This window comes from Sitophilus oryzae, unplaced genomic scaffold (assembly GCF_002938485.1).
Source record: "Sitophilus oryzae breed Bouriz unplaced genomic scaffold, Soryzae_2.0 scaffold_1440_pilon_pilon, whole genome shotgun sequence".
In the NCBI taxonomy this organism is placed as follows: Eukaryota; Metazoa; Arthropoda; class Insecta; order Coleoptera; family Curculionidae; genus Sitophilus; species Sitophilus oryzae.
Window position 1 is genome coordinate 3,276,864 of NW_022146105.1, and position 19,640 is coordinate 3,296,503.

The 19,640-nt window shown below is 32.8% G+C and overlaps 4 protein-coding genes and 1 long non-coding RNA gene across 9 annotated transcripts in view; 3 read left to right on the forward strand and 2 right to left on the reverse strand.

The window, feature by feature from the left end:
- Window positions 1-13,438, reverse strand: part of LOC115876808 — a 73,635-nt gene extending 60,197 nt beyond the window's left edge. For 2 of the 3 annotated variants that reach the window (XR_004049206.1, XR_004049208.1), the window contains exons 1-2: window positions 12,933-13,438; window positions 2,370-2,569 (exon numbers count right to left, since the gene is read on the reverse strand). This is a non-coding gene — a long non-coding RNA (uncharacterized LOC115876808). The remainder of the gene's footprint in view (window positions 1-2,369; window positions 2,570-12,932) is intronic. The other variant, XR_004049207.1, reaches the window with a different exon arrangement.
- LOC115876806 lies at window positions 3,397-5,776 on the forward strand. The gene is made up of 5 exons (XM_030892763.1): window positions 3,397-3,481; window positions 3,946-4,001; window positions 4,053-4,236; window positions 4,647-4,733; window positions 5,071-5,776. The coding sequence occupies exons 1-5, from the start codon at window positions 3,434-3,436 to the stop codon at window positions 5,413-5,415; spliced, it is 720 nt and encodes a 239-aa protein (XP_030748623.1). The 5' UTR covers window positions 3,397-3,433; the 3' UTR covers window positions 5,416-5,776.
- On the forward strand, window positions 5,815-15,474 carry LOC115876803 (phospholipase DDHD2). 2 transcript variants are annotated; one of them, XM_030892758.1, is made up of 10 exons: window positions 5,815-6,063; window positions 9,185-9,586; window positions 9,636-10,054; window positions 12,210-12,339; window positions 12,397-12,731; window positions 13,448-13,595; window positions 13,660-14,085; window positions 14,143-14,298; window positions 14,356-14,550; window positions 14,607-15,157. In XM_030892758.1, the coding sequence occupies exons 1-10, from the start codon at window positions 5,922-5,924 to the stop codon at window positions 15,155-15,157; spliced, it is 2,904 nt and encodes a 967-aa protein (XP_030748618.1). In that variant the 5' UTR covers window positions 5,815-5,921. The 2 variants fall into 2 exon arrangements, with proteins under 2 accessions (XP_030748618.1, XP_030748617.1); XM_030892757.1 differs by having other exon boundaries at window positions 13,660-14,298; window positions 14,607-15,474.
- On the reverse strand, window positions 6,073-9,160 carry LOC115876804. 2 transcript variants are annotated; one of them, XM_030892759.1, is made up of 8 exons: window positions 8,686-9,160; window positions 8,392-8,636; window positions 8,234-8,342; window positions 7,282-7,527; window positions 7,011-7,227; window positions 6,688-6,956; window positions 6,454-6,627; window positions 6,073-6,394 (listed from the first exon to the last, which is right to left on the reverse strand). In XM_030892759.1, the coding sequence occupies exons 1-8, from the start codon at window positions 8,957-8,959 to the stop codon at window positions 6,243-6,245; spliced, it is 1,686 nt and encodes a 561-aa protein (XP_030748619.1). In that variant the 5' UTR covers window positions 8,960-9,160; the 3' UTR covers window positions 6,073-6,242. The 2 variants fall into 2 exon arrangements, with proteins under 2 accessions (XP_030748619.1, XP_030748620.1); XM_030892760.1 differs by lacking the exon at window positions 7,282-7,527.
- A 529-nt stretch (window positions 15,475-16,003) lies between the features above and the next one.
- Window positions 16,004-19,453, forward strand: LOC115876810 (very long-chain specific acyl-CoA dehydrogenase, mitochondrial). The gene is made up of 7 exons (XM_030892764.1): window positions 16,004-16,297; window positions 16,404-16,958; window positions 17,026-17,266; window positions 17,330-17,659; window positions 18,466-18,634; window positions 18,691-19,091; window positions 19,156-19,453. The coding sequence occupies exons 1-7, from the start codon at window positions 16,236-16,238 to the stop codon at window positions 19,291-19,293; spliced, it is 1,896 nt and encodes a 631-aa protein (XP_030748624.1). The 5' UTR covers window positions 16,004-16,235; the 3' UTR covers window positions 19,294-19,453.
- The last annotated feature ends 187 nt before the right edge of the window (window positions 19,454-19,640 follow it).

Consider the following 19,640-nt stretch of genomic DNA (forward strand, 5'->3'; position numbering starts at 1 on the left):
ACTCATCGGGTCTCTTATCATAAATTCATTAACAAATAAAATAATCGCTTTCGAAGATTCATTTACAAACTTACCGATGATAATATATCATCGTCCGTTCAAATAAAACATAGATTAGATGTTGTTGCTAAAAAACAAACATGATTTAAGCGCAATTTAAGGAAAACACGTTGCATCAGAGAGTCCCATAGTCCGGCTGCAACAGCCAAATAAAGGGATTCTGTTTGCCAAGAGCTGCGGGAAATATGGAAAATATTATTAGTGTATCAATCTATTTTTGTAATTGCATTTCACGCCACAAAATAACCAATTTTGGTTAAAATCGATGGATAATCTAATTCCAAGTTTATCGACATACATAATATATTGTAGTTTATATTAAATAACCAACAATAAAATTGCAAAATAAAGTAATACCTTGAAACAATGAAATTTAAATTAACATGTTGAATCACCATTCATTTTTATAATAATTTATCAACATGACTGAGTGTTAGTACTTAATAAATGAGATAATCCACGATTTTTACAAAAAAAAATCATGTTGTGATGCAAAACGATGTAGCAAATATGATTACGTATTTCAAACAATCGCATTAAACGTGAAAACAACAATTCAAATAACAAAGATATTGAATTTTAATTTCGAATGACACTTTCAAATGCAGTAAACACTGACCAAAATATTTTCTATCTTCATACAAAAGCATTTGCGCGCGTTATTTACTACACGAAAAATATTATTTTAAACTGTTTTAATGCCATATAACTTTAATAAAACTGCGTGCAAACTTGATAAATCATAGGCTGATTCATGGTATAAAGCTGATATGTAAGAGGTTTGTAAGTTGAGTCACATAATATTAAAAACGTCTTGAATACTTATCAAATAATGATTTTCCAAAATAAAAAAGTAATGTTTTCCTTTTAAAATACAGAGAAAATTCAATAATACTGCGTCTAACTCTTTGAGCATAGGTTTTTCCATAAAAATACAGCAATATCTGATAACGGTGCTATCTTGCTATCGAGACAAAGAAATAAATTCATAAAAATCTAAAATTAGCGCGCCGAAAACAATTTTGCAAAAGTCGAAAAACATAAATAACAATATTCCGTTGAAAATAATCGAATTCCAAGGCTGTTATTATTATTTTCTGATATCATTCGAATGAAAATCCGAAAATACACCTATCTGAACTAAGCTACGTATATGAAATATCATTAATATTTTAGAAACGAATTTGTAGAGCCCTCCCACGACAGATTATACTTGAGAAGCGCATTTTGGACACACGAAATACAAAATGATGATTATCACCCATCTCTCTCCGCCTAAAATCTAGAATTAGGTATTGTGTAACGTTGAGATGGTCATGGTCGCAACGCGTGTATTAAACAACGTATGTCACAGTCGATAAGCAACGTTGCCAGGTTACGGGAAAGTTCTGTCGTCTCATACAATAATTCGGATTATTTTAAAATACAGAAAAATGTGCTATTCTTCTGATTCAACTGGATTTTCCTCTTCTCGGAAAATCAATATATATATAGTACACTTTTCATGAAAACTTAATTACATTTACTCACGATCATACATACGGTATTTACCAGGGTTTAAAGAACAAACAAAAATGGCCCGATAATTTAAATAAATGAATACACAACGATGGCATAACATATCGAGTTTGCTTCAATAATATTTACTTTGAAAATTGATTTTTTAGGTTCCTGCGTTCTGATTTAGAATGTAGAATGAGTGGAAGGGGGGGTAATCACCGCGACCTTAAAGATCGACTGTGTCTCCCTTTCGTGAGTTATAACTCATCATACATGGGGATCTTGCTGCTGTGTGGTGCCCCAAAATTGAGATCAGTCGACGCTAATCTTCTATCTAGCCTCGCATCCCTTAACCTGATCCCGCCATCATACGATTTAAGTTTTTGTTGAGGTTGTCTCCTCTCGGAACAGTGGCGTAGCGTGGGTTAGGGGCGTCCGGAGCGGAGAGCCTCTAGGAGGGAGGTTTGCCGCCCCTACAGAATCCGTTCACCGCCTTTATAACAATTTTTTGTCGCCCCGCAGGTACTTGGAGGGTAGCCGCACGGGGAAGTATGACGGACAGGGTAGCCCCATCCGGCAACGTTATACGTCTTGGAGCAGTTCCCTGGAAACGACACTACAGCCAGGGACAAGACAATGATGTGTTCCTTAGACCCAGCCAAAGTTCCAGAAGGGATTTCCCCTAGCACATGACTAAGAGCTTCCCCACCAACGACAAGGTCTTGCATCTTCTAGAGGAAGGTTCTGATTTACCTTAGAATAGATTTTAAAATATGTATTTAAAATTAAATGCAATCTTAAGCACTCACATTCTTTAACATCCTAATGCTACAAAGTAATCTTTTAAGCATTCCTGTCTAAATTTGTGGCCACGTTTTCTTAAGGTGTAGCCAAAAAAGTTCAAAAAGAATTTTGTCCTTTCCTAATAACATTGTTCCGTGACACGTGTATGCAGTCAATTCCACAGCAAATTTTTCGTATACTGCATCGAATTGGCAACCTGGCCTACCTACGATCAAATTTACTCATTAAAAATAGATACGTCACGGCAAACTAAGGAAAAAACAGTGAATAAGTTTGCGGGAAATGTTATTTTGAAGAAAAGTAGTATAAAAAATGAAACTATTTTAGAGTGTTTATCAAAATGATTCTGCGATGTTAAAAACTCAAAAACAAAGCACTTTATTCAGCTTACCGGACATCTAATTGTTTGCGTCTTATTTTATATTTTTTGCGTATTTACTATTAGTTAAGTAGAACAAGTGAGAAATATCAAAATATTTGTTTAATTTCCGGATGTATTTTTTCTCTCTTCAATTAGTCTATTATCGCACAAAATTCTAACGTCAATAGACTTATGTAATTAAAATATGTTTACATATCAAATACTCTAGCGGATCAGAAGAGGAAAAATTACATTTTACATTAATCCAGATTAGATGAACCTAAAACTATGATTATTTTTTATTAATAACAATTTAGGTTTCATAATTATTTAATAGTAGTTTAAAACGGTGTGCAATAATTCGAAATATTTCATTTTTAACATTTAAAAAGTATATCCTATATTTATTTTTATTATTAGCACACAGCTATTTTTCTGATAAATAAATATATGGTTTATTAATTTAATAATACAGAGTTATGAACTGATGTGGAATATATTGAAACGGTGGCAGGATATTTTGAAACTATTATTACAAAAATTACTTTGTGTTTGGCAATGCATTGTTTTTAATTAAAAATGATGCTTTTTATTGTGTATACGCAGCTCTAAAAACAATTTATTTTATTTTTTAAAATAATATGTACGCATGCTGAATCATAAAAGGTGAAATTCTATATTTAACTTGTCAACAAAACTAGACGAAATATGTTTAAATTTACGTGGTCTTGTATCAAGTTGTTCGCTTTAGTTCAGGTAAGATCCTATGTCAATATTTTGCTTATTCTTTTTCTAATACAACGCATTATATTCTAACATTACGCAATAACTTATTTGATTCTCGTCACACAGGTTTAATAATTCGACTTATCTGTTATACAAAAATACCACAGCATGAATTTTGGAGTGAACAAACAAAAAAAATCCCGTATAAGAGAAAAACGAAAAACTCTGGGAATCCCTAGAATTCTTATCACACCATAAAATGATTTAACTCAAAGTAGATATTTGTTTTTCTATTTTCCATTTTCCTCAATTCAATACCTACGTATTAAGTTTCAGAAAGGGTTCACACAAATCAATTTGTTTTTGCAAAATTATTTTGTGAGTCAAACATATTATGAAATCGGGTAATTCCTGAGAACCTTATCAAATAATTTAATTCTAAATAAATAATTACAGTGTTTATGAAGGAAAATTTCCTCGACACTTGTTTTTAGGTAGTCATTTCTATAGGATGTAAAAATCGAGCCAAGGAGAACTGCGAAGAAAATACGTAAATATAATTAATAAAACACAAATCATGTTTGACACAAAAATAATTAAGGTTGCAGCTTTCAAATTTACTGTCGTACGCGTGTTCGCAAGTGGATGACCAAACTAACTGCCGAAGAAATTTTTTGGAAGCTTCTAGAGCGACAGGAAATCAACCATCTCTAACTTTGCTTTCCTTATATTCAGATATTTATTTTGCAGACACAAGATACGAAGAATGCGCGGGTTTAATAAATGTAAGACAAATTTTATGTAAGGACAAAACTATGATTCAGTCAAAACACGTAGATATTAATGGTATTTTTTCGATATTGCCTTGATGAATAAATAATAACAATCAATAAACATATTATATTAAGAGTGGGAATGATAAAAACAAAAGTCGAATTCAGTAAAAAATTCTGTTAAAAAGGGTAGGATTTATTTAAAAATAAAACTGGCATGGCAAAATTTATTATTTATTAATATCAACAATCAGCATTAAATCCATAACTATCAGAAAGTAAATATTGGTTCTTATTTCAGATAAAAATGTCCTCTTTCGACAAGTTTTTAAGCTTACATAAATCGAGAATTCCCAAGCAAGCATGCCACTAGTATTATATCATAGATTATTTATTATTATAAATATAAATTTACTTTTTAGGATGCAACAGCTACTCAGACTGGGCAATGTGTAACTGGTTATTGTAGACTTATCAGATGTATTAGAAGAATAAATGCTGACATATTGGTTTGTTATATATTTATTAATGAATCACCTACGTACAATACAATATTAAAACAGCACGTGTAGCAAAAATAGTTAATTTTTATTCTGTAAATTTCTTAGAAAATATTATCGAGATAAGCTTGAGAAACTGGAACACACACTCAATGGTCCGTGTCGTAGATAAGCAACAAATTTTGCTATTCGCTAAATAATTTCCTTACATAATACTGTTTCATAAACGAAGTTTTCTTTGTTGTTTGTTTGATATCGTTAAAACATTTAGTAATACATAAATTGTAATATGTAATACGCAAATCTATCTGACTCAACACGAATTGTTATTGTCTAAAATTCCTAGGTGGCCGAATGTTACTCGGAAGCCTCTATAGATAATTCCGCAGAATTACAAGCCGATCAGGTGATCCTTTACAAGAACATTACATCGTGTATACTGGCAAAGGCGAGATGTTCAACTGTAAATCCAATAACTGGACAGAGGCAAACTAACGTGTTTACGACAACAAGCCAGGGTAATTTTGGAAAGCCCCTTTACAATTCTGTGGAATTAAACAACGCTTTACAAGTCAACCAAGCTGGAGATATACGCATTATTGCATTTCCTAGCACCTTATCGATACAAAAATATTTATGTCCATATGAGTTTAATTTAAAACAGAGCTCCTGGCAGAATTACATTTGCTGATCATTCCTATTATACACAAAATGTTTTTTCTCTAACTTAAAACAATTAATAATATGTATATTATACTTAAAATGTCCATTTACTAACTGAAAATACCCCAAAACTAACTGAAATTCGTTTAGAGCATTTAACAGAGTAGAATATATTTCAAAAAACAAAAATATCTTTAATTTACTGACTTTACTGCAAGAATCACCCTGTATAAAATAATACAGTTCTTGTAATATCCCATATTTTAACACAATTTTTAAATTACAAATAATATAAAAAACAGTTTGGGAATATTATGCAACTACTTATACATACTTGTTTTACTTACGCCATCTATACAATCTATCTTGTAACTGAGAACTATGGAAAGCAATGACTAAAGAAAACATTCTTTAGTCATTGACGGAGGGAACTTATTTGACATATGTGATATTTCATTCCATGTTCAATAGTAAACAGCTGTTTTCGCTAAATAAATGTAGTGTTCTCAATATAATTACTTTTAAATAGGTACGATGACAGATAACAGAAAACTAGTAAAAAATACACTTTTTAATCCTGCTGTTACCGGAAGTACACTGGATGATTTCTCTCAAAATGCTGTCTTACTTCCTGCTATGGAAAAACCACCTCCGCCTATACTAAACATTAAACATGGTATGCTATTCTTTATGTATTTTAATCTATATAACGCTCTTAACATAACAGAAATCCTTAAGAACTACTTTAATAACTAAATAGCAACATCACTATGATGAAGTACTGCTAGATGTGATAGATAAGGTGGACCAAATGTGTAACATATTTTGTTCATTAATAATGTTTCTCATTAATTGTCAAATGTTTCCTCCTCTGTATCTAGGTAAATCATAAGAGTCTTTGCTCTTTACTCTCATTACAATAAAATATGTAGCCACTCCCACTATAATTAAAAAGAATATTATTCCCAAAACTAAGGCTGCTATTGCTCCAGCACTCCACAAGGTATCTTAAAAAGAAAAAAAAACATAATATTGTGCCTAAAATGATTTTTTTTTGAAAACATACTGTATGCATTTAGACTGTAACTTTTGCGATTGTTCATGCGATCTACAGCAACTACATAAAGGTCTGGATTACAACAAGACTCGCTGTAGTAACCAGTAACAGTTTCTTTTGTGCCAGAAGTATACTGGGTTGAAAAATATAGCCCTTCAGGTGATGAGTTTAAGTTCAATAAACCTAAAGATTTAATTTAAATGTTAGTTGCTGAATATGGTAGTTAAGGGTATATCAATTCACCAGATTCAGGATCCCTAGCTGATATCTCTACACTCCACATCCCTTTGTTGCACTCCGAAAATAACACTCCTGTACAGTCGCTTGTGTATCTGTAATTTAACTCAGGAGGATTCTGGTCGGATATTTGTGATCCTACGTTCACAAGAATCCTCTTTTGGTAAACTTGCGATCCGCTTTTTGCCGAGAAAACTATCTCATCCTGGTAGGTTCCTATTTTTGTGCTTAAATAGAGGGTGACAGTGGTGCTTTCTTGTGGCTGTAACTGACGCCTAAATTTTACAAACAAATTAATTGATGGTTCATTAAGTTAATTAATCAATTACTTGTATTCTGAGAGGCGCAGAAGAATGTATTTGGTGTCGCTGCAGAAAAAATTGACGTATTGTACTGAGCTTCCGGTGTTGGTGATTTTGAAATACACTTCTGATTGTTTGGCAGGTAATGTTATTAACTCTGATCCTAATCCTACCTCAATTTTTAACGTCTGTGTTGGATAGATGTCGCTAGTTTTGTAACCAAAAATATTACTAACAATATTTTCTAAAAAAATAACGATGTAAAATAAAAATATAAGACCTTATATTAAACATCTACCTTTAAAACCCCCATTAATTGTATTAACAATATTTTGGTTAGGCTGTATTAATTCATGATTAATTACAGTATTTCCAGCGTAAGCGTTATCTAGTTCATTGACATAAATTTCTGCGGAGTTGTTAAACTTGTAAGGTAAATTGCTCAATACTATCTTAGCGTTCCTGTCATTATCTATATTTGTTATGTACATATTACCGCCCAATTTCATCATGTCCAAATAATTTAAATCCATTTCCGTTTCGTCTAGAAAAAAATGCACGACTCTGTGTGTCATATACTGCAATATTCATCATTTTTATCTATCTCTGATGTAATTATTATATTGAAATAAACTATACTGAGCGAGTAAAATTACAGAGGAAGTAATTTAACAAATAATTAGTCAGTTTGAGTGCGCGAGTTAACTCTGAGACGAATTTAAAGAGATGCGAAAAACTATTTTTAACTTGTAGGTAATTTCAATGTCTAATTAATCCACGCGTTTCATAAATTTTTTGGTCTAGATAGTGCGTCACTGCCGAAAATGCCTAAATATACTGGCTGCAAGTAAATAGATTGATAAAAGCCGACAAACAAGACAGATACAAATATTGTTATGTGAAGGAAAACGAAACATGGACCAGCAAGGTCAAGCATTTTTCTAAAGACTCAGTTTTACATCACTTGTTTTAATGACGCATATATTATCGACTATATGTACAAAGTCTAATATATTTATTATTGATTTATTTAAACCAAAGGCAAACGATTGTGAATATTTAGGTTGAAAGTTTCCAGTAAAAGTGGCAGAATTAGTTTTTATAGTGTAATTTTGTTAGAATCTGTAAGTATTAGTTATGATTATTTTATATAGATTAATAAAACACTGAATTAGGTGCTATAAGTACAAAGAACCATGAACATTTCCGAATTTTAGAGCAAGATTTGTTTTAATCTAATCCCTTTTTACCTTTATTTTGATATTCCGATGTTTTTAAAATTCTACCTCCAGTAGAGACTACAATATCTTTCAAAATTTCGTATCCCACAGATTCCTCATTGTAAATTAACGCATGTACCTAGAAACACTGGTCAGTTTAAAAATAAAAACATTGTTTTTATACTTACAGTAATATTTTTATGAAGTAATTTTTTTAAGGCATATTTCCCAATTGTTGCGTCTAACTTATCGAAATTATTAACGAAAATTAGTATGGCGCTATTTTCGGATGCGCTTTGGGATGTTTGTAATAACGCAAAAAATATCGGTGACCCAGATGGGCCTTTTTTAAGTTTATTTTCATCGGCTCGGGTTTTTAAAATGTCGGTAATTTCAATAACATCGAGATTTTTACCATCATCCAAAGAGACACCTTAAAAAGAAATATTTATTCTTTGGAATATATTTAATAATATATTTACCAGACGAATTAAAAGTTATTAGAGAAAAATTCGTTTGTTTATAGTTGGGACTATCTGAAATTTGCTTCACCATATTAAAAGCACCATATAAACTGTCGTAATCGTCTTCCACAAGTATGGTAATTTTTTTATCTCCAAAATTAAGGGTTTTCTTCGATTCAACATCACTACCGTTCAATTCTAAATGATTTTCAGCACTATCACTAATTTTATTAACCACGATTGATTCAACTGAACGCGAAAACATAAAATATATAAAAATAAATCGATACATATTTTTTTAAATATATTTACGAAATCTGGCACACGACTATATGAAAAATCATAGACGTATAGGCTTTTTGTAGTTTAAAAATGACAAAACGATGGGCTAGGTCGGATGTTTGCAAAGAAATATTCATTTTACTGATACCGTTGTTTGTTGATTTTATCAGGAAAACTTCGAAATACTTTTTATTTTTACCACAAACTTTAAATTGACACACTATGATAATTTCAGAGGAAATTTTGCAAGAAACTACCCAGCCACGAACTGACATATCAGCGGCGGTATTAAGCCCAACAGAATCCTTAGAGGTTCAACCATCAATATCAAATTATTTTCAACAACCCCCTCCTGCCCAACAAGAGATCTCTTTCGACACTCCCCAAGAACATTATCAAGCACCCTCGAACTTAAGCTCCGTATTATCGTCATTTTCGAATTACTTGAAAATTGGAAGTGGATTTACACAATCACAACCGATACCTCAAGAAATAGAGTCTCCTGTGCCACCTCCGGCAGGTTTGGAGCATCTGATTGGTCAGGAACAAAGTAACGCCCCTCCTGTACCTCTATTTAACGTTGCTAGTCCATTGGAGCCTGTTCAAGAACCTTCTAAAGTACCACCAGCAAATACAGGTATTTAAAAATATATAAAAAAAATGTATGTATTACTTTCAAATTATAGGTCCAGTGAACACTTTCAGACGACCAGGGTTGAAGCGACCAGCTTACGCGCAAGTTCCTGGGTTAACTAACAACTCGAACCTTCCACCTACACCTGTTTCAGCTCCAATACCGCCTCAGCCATATAATTTACAGCAACCTCCACCTGTTCAGCACTTCCAGCCTTCCATTTCACCAGCGAGTTCAACATCTTCGATTCAAGAAGCTACTTTGGCTCTTAACAGCCAATTTAAGCCTATAAATCCACAGCCTCCTTCCTTTCCGCAGGTGAAGCCTAATATACCTTTCCCACAGCATTCTCAAAGCGTTCTGCAAGGACAAGTAGGTCCAGTGATGGATGCTATACCGGCTAGTGAAATGCTCGCTACAGAGCCTGATGGGTTTGGTCCTGGATCCAGTGTGGCAGGACCCACAAATAATGTAAGATTTTAACTTATTTTTCGATATATACAAGGGTGAGTCTTAAATATGTGCAAACACTTTTAGGGGTAGTATATTTCGATCCCAGAAACACGTCTAAAAAAATGGATTTTTTTTTAAATTTTTAGTTAAAAAACATAATATCTTCATAATACAGCAACATATGGAGTAGATTAAATTTACAAGAAAGAAAACCCAGAAAAATACCAGTGGTTCTCAAAATTTAAGCGAAAATCATTTTTTTTTTTAATTTTCAAAGTAAAATATCTCGGCATACAATAAATCAGTTCATTCTGCCTAAAAACTATTTATATATTTGAGAAGTACCGGGTGTCCCACTAAGAATAGCTCTCGGCTGTATCTCGGAAAGCATTAACCGTAGGGTTTACGGAAAAAAATATTTACAACTAAAGGGGCTATGAGAAATTGCTGAAAATTATTTTCAAGTTTGTAGAACGACCGCTAGGGGGCCCAACTGCAACAAAAAATGTGAAAATGGAGTTTTTACACAATTTTGCCTAGATAAGGTGTACTATAAGTAATTGCTTCACAATCTTCAGTAAATTTTGAATATTTTTTGTTAGAGCAATTTTCCCGTATCTACCAAAAAAAAGTGGTGGGGAAGGTTAGATCTGTTTTTATTTAAATATTAATAACTCTGGACTCGATGATCGGAATCCAACAAGCGAGGGCTCGTTTAAAAGAGCGTTGCTTACTCTATATTGTAACATATAAACAATAATAATAAGCTTTTGAACGTAGACGCTAGAGGGCGTTGTTTTACAATTTAACAAACATTGCGCGTTTTTTCAAAAAAATTAAATGCAATAGTATATGTAATTTTAGCTGATAGTAAAAAGTAGTAAAAGCTTAAAAAGTCAGCGAAAACCGCATTTTGATATCTTCTTTCAAACCGAAGATATTAGCAAAATTATATAAATACCAAAAAATACGCCCTTAATTACCTTATTTTTACAACACAGTATCAGTAGCCCTCTTAATTATGCCCATTCTAACAAAATAATAAGATAGAAACTGTTAGTTTATTTTAAAATCGACGAAATACCAGAATATCATAATACCAACGGTATTAATATCTAATAATTAAGATATTAATAACAGTGAACAAGAAACGATGATTCAGTGAAGTCATGGTAAGCTTTGGAAAAAAGTTGCTTTTGGCGTAATAGTATAAACGTCAAATTGTTATTAGATCAACATTTTGATAGTCTTATCAGGGTTTTTTTATCTTTTAATTGCTTTTTCAAAATGCCTTTACTATTTGAAATAGTTGAAATTGTTGACATTTTGAAAAAGCAATCAAAAGATAAAAAACGCTGATAAGACTATCAAAATGTTGATCTAATAACAATTTGACGTTTATACTATTACGCCAAAAGCAACTTTTTTCCAAAGCTTACCTGACTTCCCTGAATCATCGTTTCTTGTTCACTATTATTAATATCTTAATTATTAGATATTAATACCTGTGGTATATATGGTATTCTGGTATTTCGTCGATTTTAAAATGAAAAAATATTCAAAATTTACTGAAGATTATGAAGCTATTACATATAGTACACCTTATAAATAAATAAATAAATAAATGCCTTTATTGTCAAAAAATTTTTCAATTTGTAGACAAAGGTAAACTAACAAACAAAGTAGAAAAAAAACAAGGTACACAAACAAACAAACAAAAGATAATACAAAACATTATATAAATAATATTGTCAGTCTTATTGTTAAAATAAACATTTATAAATGTTTACAATGTCAAAGAACAAAAAAATTAAAATAATATTCAAAAATATTTAGCCAGTTTATAGCAAAATATCAATGACCTCTAATCTATCTAGGCAAAATTGTGTAAAAACTCCATTTTCTCATTTTTTGTTGCAGTTGCGCCCCCTAGCGGTCGTTCTACAAACTTGAAAATAATTTCCAGCAATTTCTCATAGCCTCTTTAGTTATAAATATTTTTTTCCGCAACCCCTACGGCTACTACTTTCCGAGATACAGCCGAGAGCTATTCTTAGTGGGACACCCTGTACATAAAATTTTCATTTTTTTAAAGTTCATAACTCTACCTCTGTATTTAGTATTTTATATTATTTTTGTATTTTTTCATAAGGATTATTTTTTAAAATTTTAGGCACAGACGAGTAAAATTTATAGGCCTGTTTATCACCATTGGTTCTATAAAAAGGAAGTTGAAGGCAAATCTATATGGATACCGTTTTCGATGGTTGATTCCCTGGCTTTAGAGCACGAGTTCACATCAAGTTAGCGATTTTAAAACTTATAGAGCTAATAATAAATTAATTAATCTATTATTTTAGACGATTTGGATCCGGATAAAGTCTTGGCAACGGACGGTGGGCGTTACGACGTAAATATTCTGCGCAGACAGAGAACTCCGGTGTATTGGAAAGGAGCTACGACGGAAGTGCGCAGGTGTTCATGGTTTCATAAAAACAACGGCGACAGACGTTACACTCCGTACGACGAAAATATCGCTACGAAATTAGAATCTGAATTTAAACAAGCTTTCGAATCAAATCAATGGCATAAGGAAGTAGACGTAGGCAATGGCGAAAAAGTAGTTTTTCATGGACCTGATACATTAGTGTTGTTTCCGGCTAACCACAACACTGACACGTGGGCAAATGCTCCTGTAAGAATTTTTTATAAGTCGTTTTAGAAAGTAACTCGCGAAGTTTAAGTATTTCTCAAATATTTTATACTTAACAAACCTACTGTTATTGATCAATACTACTAATCTCCATAAAATAAATGCTGTGATATTTACAGTTTTATGTTTAGTTACTTTAAATTAATATTATCTTTGGGGAAAAATATCTTATATTAAATTTACCTTAAGACATACTTGATGGCTTCTTATTGTTACATTAACTCCAGATATTATATTCTGTTATTCAGATCTCTCAATTGTTGTCTGTTTCACACATGACTGTCTTGGATGAAAATAGCTAAAAATTAAAAATATATTAAAAAAAGTATATGTATATATGAATTTTTAAAAATTCACCAGTCAAAGGATTTTATTTAAACCATTTTAACACCGCTGGTGATCTCAGACATTACTTATTGAAATTATTTTTTTTGTCATATACAAAATGAAGTCAGACCTATGATATATCTTTGGAGAAATATCTTATATTAAATTTACCTTTAGACATACTTGACGGCTTCTTATGTTACATTAAGTCCAGTTATTCTGTTATTCTGATCTCTCAATTTTTGTGTATAATTGTCTTCGGCGAAAACAGCTAAAAATTAAAAATATATTAAAGAAAAAATTATACAAGAATTTTTAAAATCGGTAGTCAAAACTTTCGGACATTACTTATTTATTTTTGTCATATACAGAATCAAGTCAGACCTATGGTAGTCAAACGTGGAATGGATGAATTCGACATAGATGAAGGTGAACCAACCCAGGTTGATCATCTTTTATTTATAGTACACGGTATAGGATCTGTGTGCGATTTAAAATTCAGAACTGTAGAGGAAGTTGGTATGTTCCCATGATCTAAGTTCTTTATTTTTCTCTCTAAAAATTTATTTATTTCTATTTTTAGTGGACGAATTTCGAAACATCGCTTTACAGCTCCTCCAATCCCATTACAAATCTTCTTGCGAACGAGGAATAGCTAACAGGGTTGAAGTTCTTCCAGTAAGCTGGCATGGAAAATTGCACTCTGATGAAACTGGTGTTGATGAACAGTTAAAAAATATTACTTTGGAAAGTATTCCAAGGTTAAGGGCTTTTACAAACGATACTATTCTAGACGTGCTATTTTATACTAGTCCTCTGTACTGCCAAACCATAATTTCGACTGTTGGCGACGAGCTCAATAGGCTTTACAGTTTATTTCAACAGAGAAATCCTTCATTTTCTGGCGGAGTTTCTTTAGGAGGTCATAGTTTAGGATCTCTAATTCTTTTTGATTTATTGGCACATCAACGTCCAGCAGAGCCAGAGGAACCGAGTGATGATTTAACAGGTACATACTTCATCAAAACTATCGTATTTTTCTTAATTTTTTTTTTTGTATTTTCAGGAAATTCTTCTGAAACTAATGGAACCACCACGGACAAAAAAGTATGTAGGAGAATCAGTTACTTAATGGGAACAGTGGGAGCTGGACAAGTAAAAATTTCATACCCACATCTCTCATTTCTTCCAAACGCCTTCTTTGCATTAGGTAGCCCCATAGGTAAATTCAGCTGAATATAACATTATGAGTTTAAATAAAATACAAAATTTATTATAGGGATGTTTGTAACCGTTAGAGGACTTGACAAGCTTGGAGAACACTTCTCTTTACCAACTTGTCCAACCTTCTTCAACATTTTCCATCCATACGACCCGGTGGCTTACAGAATTGAAGCTTTAATTAACCCAGAACTGGCAAAATTAAAGCCTGTACTCATCCCACATCACAAAGGCCGTAAAAGAATGCATTTAGGTAAACTTAGGTGAATTTTCTCGTTTGCAGTTATGTAATTATCTCTTTGATTCCAGAATTGAAGGAAACTATGGCTAGAGTTGGTGCTGACTTGAAACAAAAAGTGTTTGACTCAATGAAGAGCACATGGAACTCGTTTTACCAGCTGGCAATGTTCCATAAACAAGACCAACCTGCCCTTGAAGCTGAGGTGAGCAAGAACATTCAAAACCAACTGGAAACAACGCCTGAAGAGGATGACCAATGTGAGCAAGAACCTATCCAAGAGCAAACTGACATACCCTTAGGGCAGCTGAATAATGGAAGAAGAATAGACTATGTATTACAGGAAGCCCCCTTGGAGTTTTTTAACGAATATATTTTCGCTTTAACTAGTCATGTGTGTTACTGGGAATCTGAAGATACGATTCTAATGATACTGAAAGAAATTTACTCTTCAATGGACATCCAGACAGATAACAAAATTCCTCAACAAACTATGACCATAGAACGTCCACCATCATCGCCTAAATACCAGAAAAAGACGGGAATGGACCCTACATACCCTGCGACAGCAAGTACAAATTTACCTCCACCACCAACAAGTGGTTTTGTAAGAAAAACATAGTACATGCTTTACCATTGGGTTTATAGACCTTTAGCTCAAAGGTACGCACCATATTTGTTGACAAATCGGACATATTCAGTTAGGAAGAGGCGCATTAAATACAATGTTTATAACAGCCTATAATTTCTATTACTGTGATGAATACGTTAATTCGCTGTAATTTGTTGATGTTTGATAATTTTATTTGTTATTTTGTACCTGTCGTTGTAAACAAATTTATTTAAAGTAAATAAGAACACAAGACTTATATATTATATCACGGTATATCCTAGGTTATACCGTGATGATATCAATATATTTTGTACCCTAAATAATAATTATTGTTTCATTTCTCTTTGAACCTATAAAAAATATGATGAGATAAAGAAATAAATACACAAACAGATACATTTCTTAATTATAAATTACTGATAACTTTGTTCCTAATTAAAAATTTGGTTCTGCCTATCTTTCCCGATAAGACATGTTTAAAAATGAATAAAAAAAAATACTTCGTTAGAACACGAATTAAAGAGAATTTGGACTATTTGTTTATAGTTAACTGTAACTAACACAAAATTTTAACGATTTACTTATGTAATATAATTATATATAAAAAAATCATTACTGATATTTATGCTAAAAATACATCTTAAAATACTATATTCATCAATAACGTATTTGATATTCATGCTCTGTACGAGTGGCGCCATCTAGAGACTAGGGGAACAGGGAACACAGTGTAAGTTAACCAGAAGTTAACTGCATGTTAATATTGTTAACTAAATGCTTTGCTAAATGCGCTAAATGTGACTAAATGCATCAATAAGATCGAAATATTTCTTGCCGTCATTGGCTGCCGAAATAACCACGTCAACCACGTGGCAATTTAGAAACCAGAGATTGGCTCTAATATTTGTTTTTGCACAGTTGTTTTCGAACTTAGTATTTTTGTTTTGATGGGGTCAAAGTCTATTACCTAGTTCAAAGTGTATTACTATTTTTAATTTACATAAACTGTGTTTTCGGCTGTTAATCAGAAATTTTCTTTAATATCATTCGGGCGATTGCAGTAAAAAGTCGATTCAAAAGGTGCAAAATGTTTCGTGTGGTCCGTGTAGTAGTTCAGCAGCAAATAAAATGTGAAAATATCCCAATAAGGTAATTGAATTAATTAGAATATACTTTAAATTAAAAAAATGGGGTCATCTTTAACGACAGTTTTATGTAACTTTTTTTTTCAATAATATTATTGATGCAATTTTAGGACACTTAAAATATCTGCAGTTGCATCTGCCCAACCACAAACAGCAGAAAAACCTAGGGCAAAACCTTCTCAACAAGAAGATTATTCATTTGTTATGAACCTGTTCAGGGGTCAAGTTGAGGGACGTCAAGTATTTCCATATCCAAATGTTTTGAATGAAGAACAAAGAGACACCTTGCAAATGCTGATCGACCCTTGTGAGAAGTTCTTTAATGAAGTAAATGACCCCACCAAGAACGACACACTGGAAAAAGTTGATGAACCTTCGTTGAATGGGCTATGGGACTTGGGAGCCTTTGCTTTACAAGTACCACAAGATTTGGGTGGTTTGGGACTGTCAAACACACAATATGCCAGACTGGTCGAAATTGTCGGTGCTAATGACTTGGGCGTTGGTATAACACTTGGTGCTCATCAGTCAATTGGTTTCAAAGGGATCCTTCTGTTTGGCACGCCTGAACAAAAAGCTAAGTACTTACCAAGAGTATCTAACCGTGAATTTGCTGCCTTCTGTCTGACAGAACCGTCCAGTGGATCTGATGCCGGCTCTATCAAGTATGTATACTTTAATTACTTTCTGACAATTATTAAATTAATTAATAAAAACAATATTGTATTCTAGAACTAAAGCTGTGCTATCACCTGATGGGAAACATTTTATTCTAAATGGTTCCAAAATATGGATTAGTAATGGTGGGCTGGCTGAAATTATGACAGTTTTTGCACAGACCCCTGTCCAAGACCCAAAGACTGGGAAAACTGTTGATAAAGTAACAGCTTTTATTGTGGAAAGAGCTTTTGGAGGTGTTTCCAATGGACCACCAGAGAAAAAAATGGGAATTAAATGTTCCAACACAACGGAAGTAAGCATTAATTGATATAATTATTTAAAAATAACAAAAATCTAATTACTATAAAATCAACAGGTATATTACGATAATGTCAAAATTCCTATTGAAAACGTCCTGGGAGGTGTAGGCAATGGTTTTAAAGTAGCTATGAATATTCTAAACAATGGACGTTTTGGTATGGCTGCTTGCCTATCAGGCACTATGAAGACATGCATAAAAAAAGCTGTCGAGTTTGCAAACCAAAGAAAACAATTTGGCCAGATCATCACAAACTTTGGAGGAATCCAGGAAAAAATTGCCAGAATGGCAATGCTACAGTATGTCACTGAGTCGATGGCCTACATGATTTCTGGCAACATGGACACTGGCTCGCAACATTACCATTTAGAAGCCGCCATATCCAAGGTATTTTTTTTTAAATTGTGTGTGCACTATATATTTGAAACTTCTTACTAACAGCTATTAAATTGAAGGATTTGAAGAACATGTTTGAAAAAGTAAAAATTTAAAAAAAAATTAAGGCGTAAAAATATTTTTTTACGTGTAACAAAGTTTTAGGTATACGCGTAAAATAAAAAAAGACCACAAAACTAAATTCGCATCAAAATCGGAATTCCTAAAAATTAAAACTCGCAGATAGAAGGTTATCGGGCAACGGCCCAGCTACGTCGAAACACCGGTTCCCATTAGAACACCGAAGTTAAGCGACGTAAGGCGATGCTAGTGGATGGACGGGTGACCGGTTCGAAACTTTGCATCATGCTGTTGTCCAAAAAGGGAAAAGTGTAAAATCTATTGATACACACTGCTCATTCACGCCGGTTCAAGGCCGGATGAGATCGGATATCTCGTGAGTAAGAGTTAATTTAGACACTTCCTAAGTCGGTAGGCCATTTGACCATGATATGGCCGAGGACCGCGGTTCGGATTCCGCGTAAACAAGTAGGTCCCGTCCAGTTTAGCCATTGCAGCAGAAAGGAGACGTTAACTTGAACCTCAAAAAAAAAAAAAAATAGAAGGTTATCACCGTCCTAGTTTACAAAATCACGATCGCAAATCGCAACTCGTAACTATAGTAATATTGGTTGCCTAAATTGACACTCGAAAATAGAAGACAGCTTTAAATTTTTAATCTTAGCGCGCGTAACGAATTTCACTTCAAAAGCATAAATCAAAATAAAGAAAAAAATAATAATATAATTTTTTTCTAGTGTTTTGCTTCTGAGGCAGCTTGGTTTGTTTGTGATGAAGCTATTCAAATAATGGGTGGAATGGGATTCATGAAACAGACTGGCCTTGAGAGAATCATGAGGGACTTGAGAATATTCAGAATATTTGAAGGAACAAATGATATCCTGAGATTATTTGTTGCTCTAACAGGTAAAATCAACTCACAAATTTCACCAAAAAAATAATAATAAAAACACTTACTTTAGGTATTCAGTATGCTGGAGCCCATCTTAAAGAGCTTCAAAACGCTTTCAAGAATCCTACTGCCAATTTAGGACTGATTTTCGAAGAGGCCTCCAAAAGGGTTGTAAGGAAAGTTGGTTTGGGCTCACCACCCTCCATGGACCACTATGTGCACAGGGACCTGTTACAGTCCGCTTCTGAGCTGGCAAAAAGCATAGACTCCTTCGGACAGTCAATAGAAATGGTCCTAATAAAATATGGAAAAAGCATAGTAAACGAACAATTCATTCTCAATAGGCTAGCGAACGCAACATTTGACATTTACTCTAGCGCAGTAGTATTAAGTAGGGCAAGTTCTACACTTAGAACTGGTGCAGACTCTGCCCAACATGAGAGACAGATGGCTGAAGCCTGGACTCTAGAGGTACGTTTAACAATTGAAAATATGAAAAAAATAATTTATTTATATAAATTAAATAATGTTTTAGGCTACCCAACGTGTTGCTGCAAACCTAAAAACAGTGGCAAGTGGGAAGAATTTAGACAATTTTACGAAATTAAGCTCAGTCGCAAAGAATGTCTGCAAGGCTGAAGGAGTAGTACAAATTAACCCCCTAAAATTATAATATTTTTTATATGAATTCTAGATGTATATCACTTTCAAATTAATGTATATATTTATTATATTCTACAATGTTAAGTTTTTTTATATAATTCCAATTCTAGGTATTAAGAAAAGAAATAATTCAAATTATTTATGAATTAAAATATATTTTTTATTTTTAAAATGCACTATTATTTTTCCTGTAATAAGAAAAAAAAAACCAGGTAGCTATACCAAAAACATTTGAACAGTGAATCAGAGAGAATGTTTTGAAGTAAAGCTATCTTATCTGTTTTTGCAATATACAGAGTCAATGGACTTAATCAATATAAATTTAGGACAATTTAACAAGGAAAAAAACTAAATTTA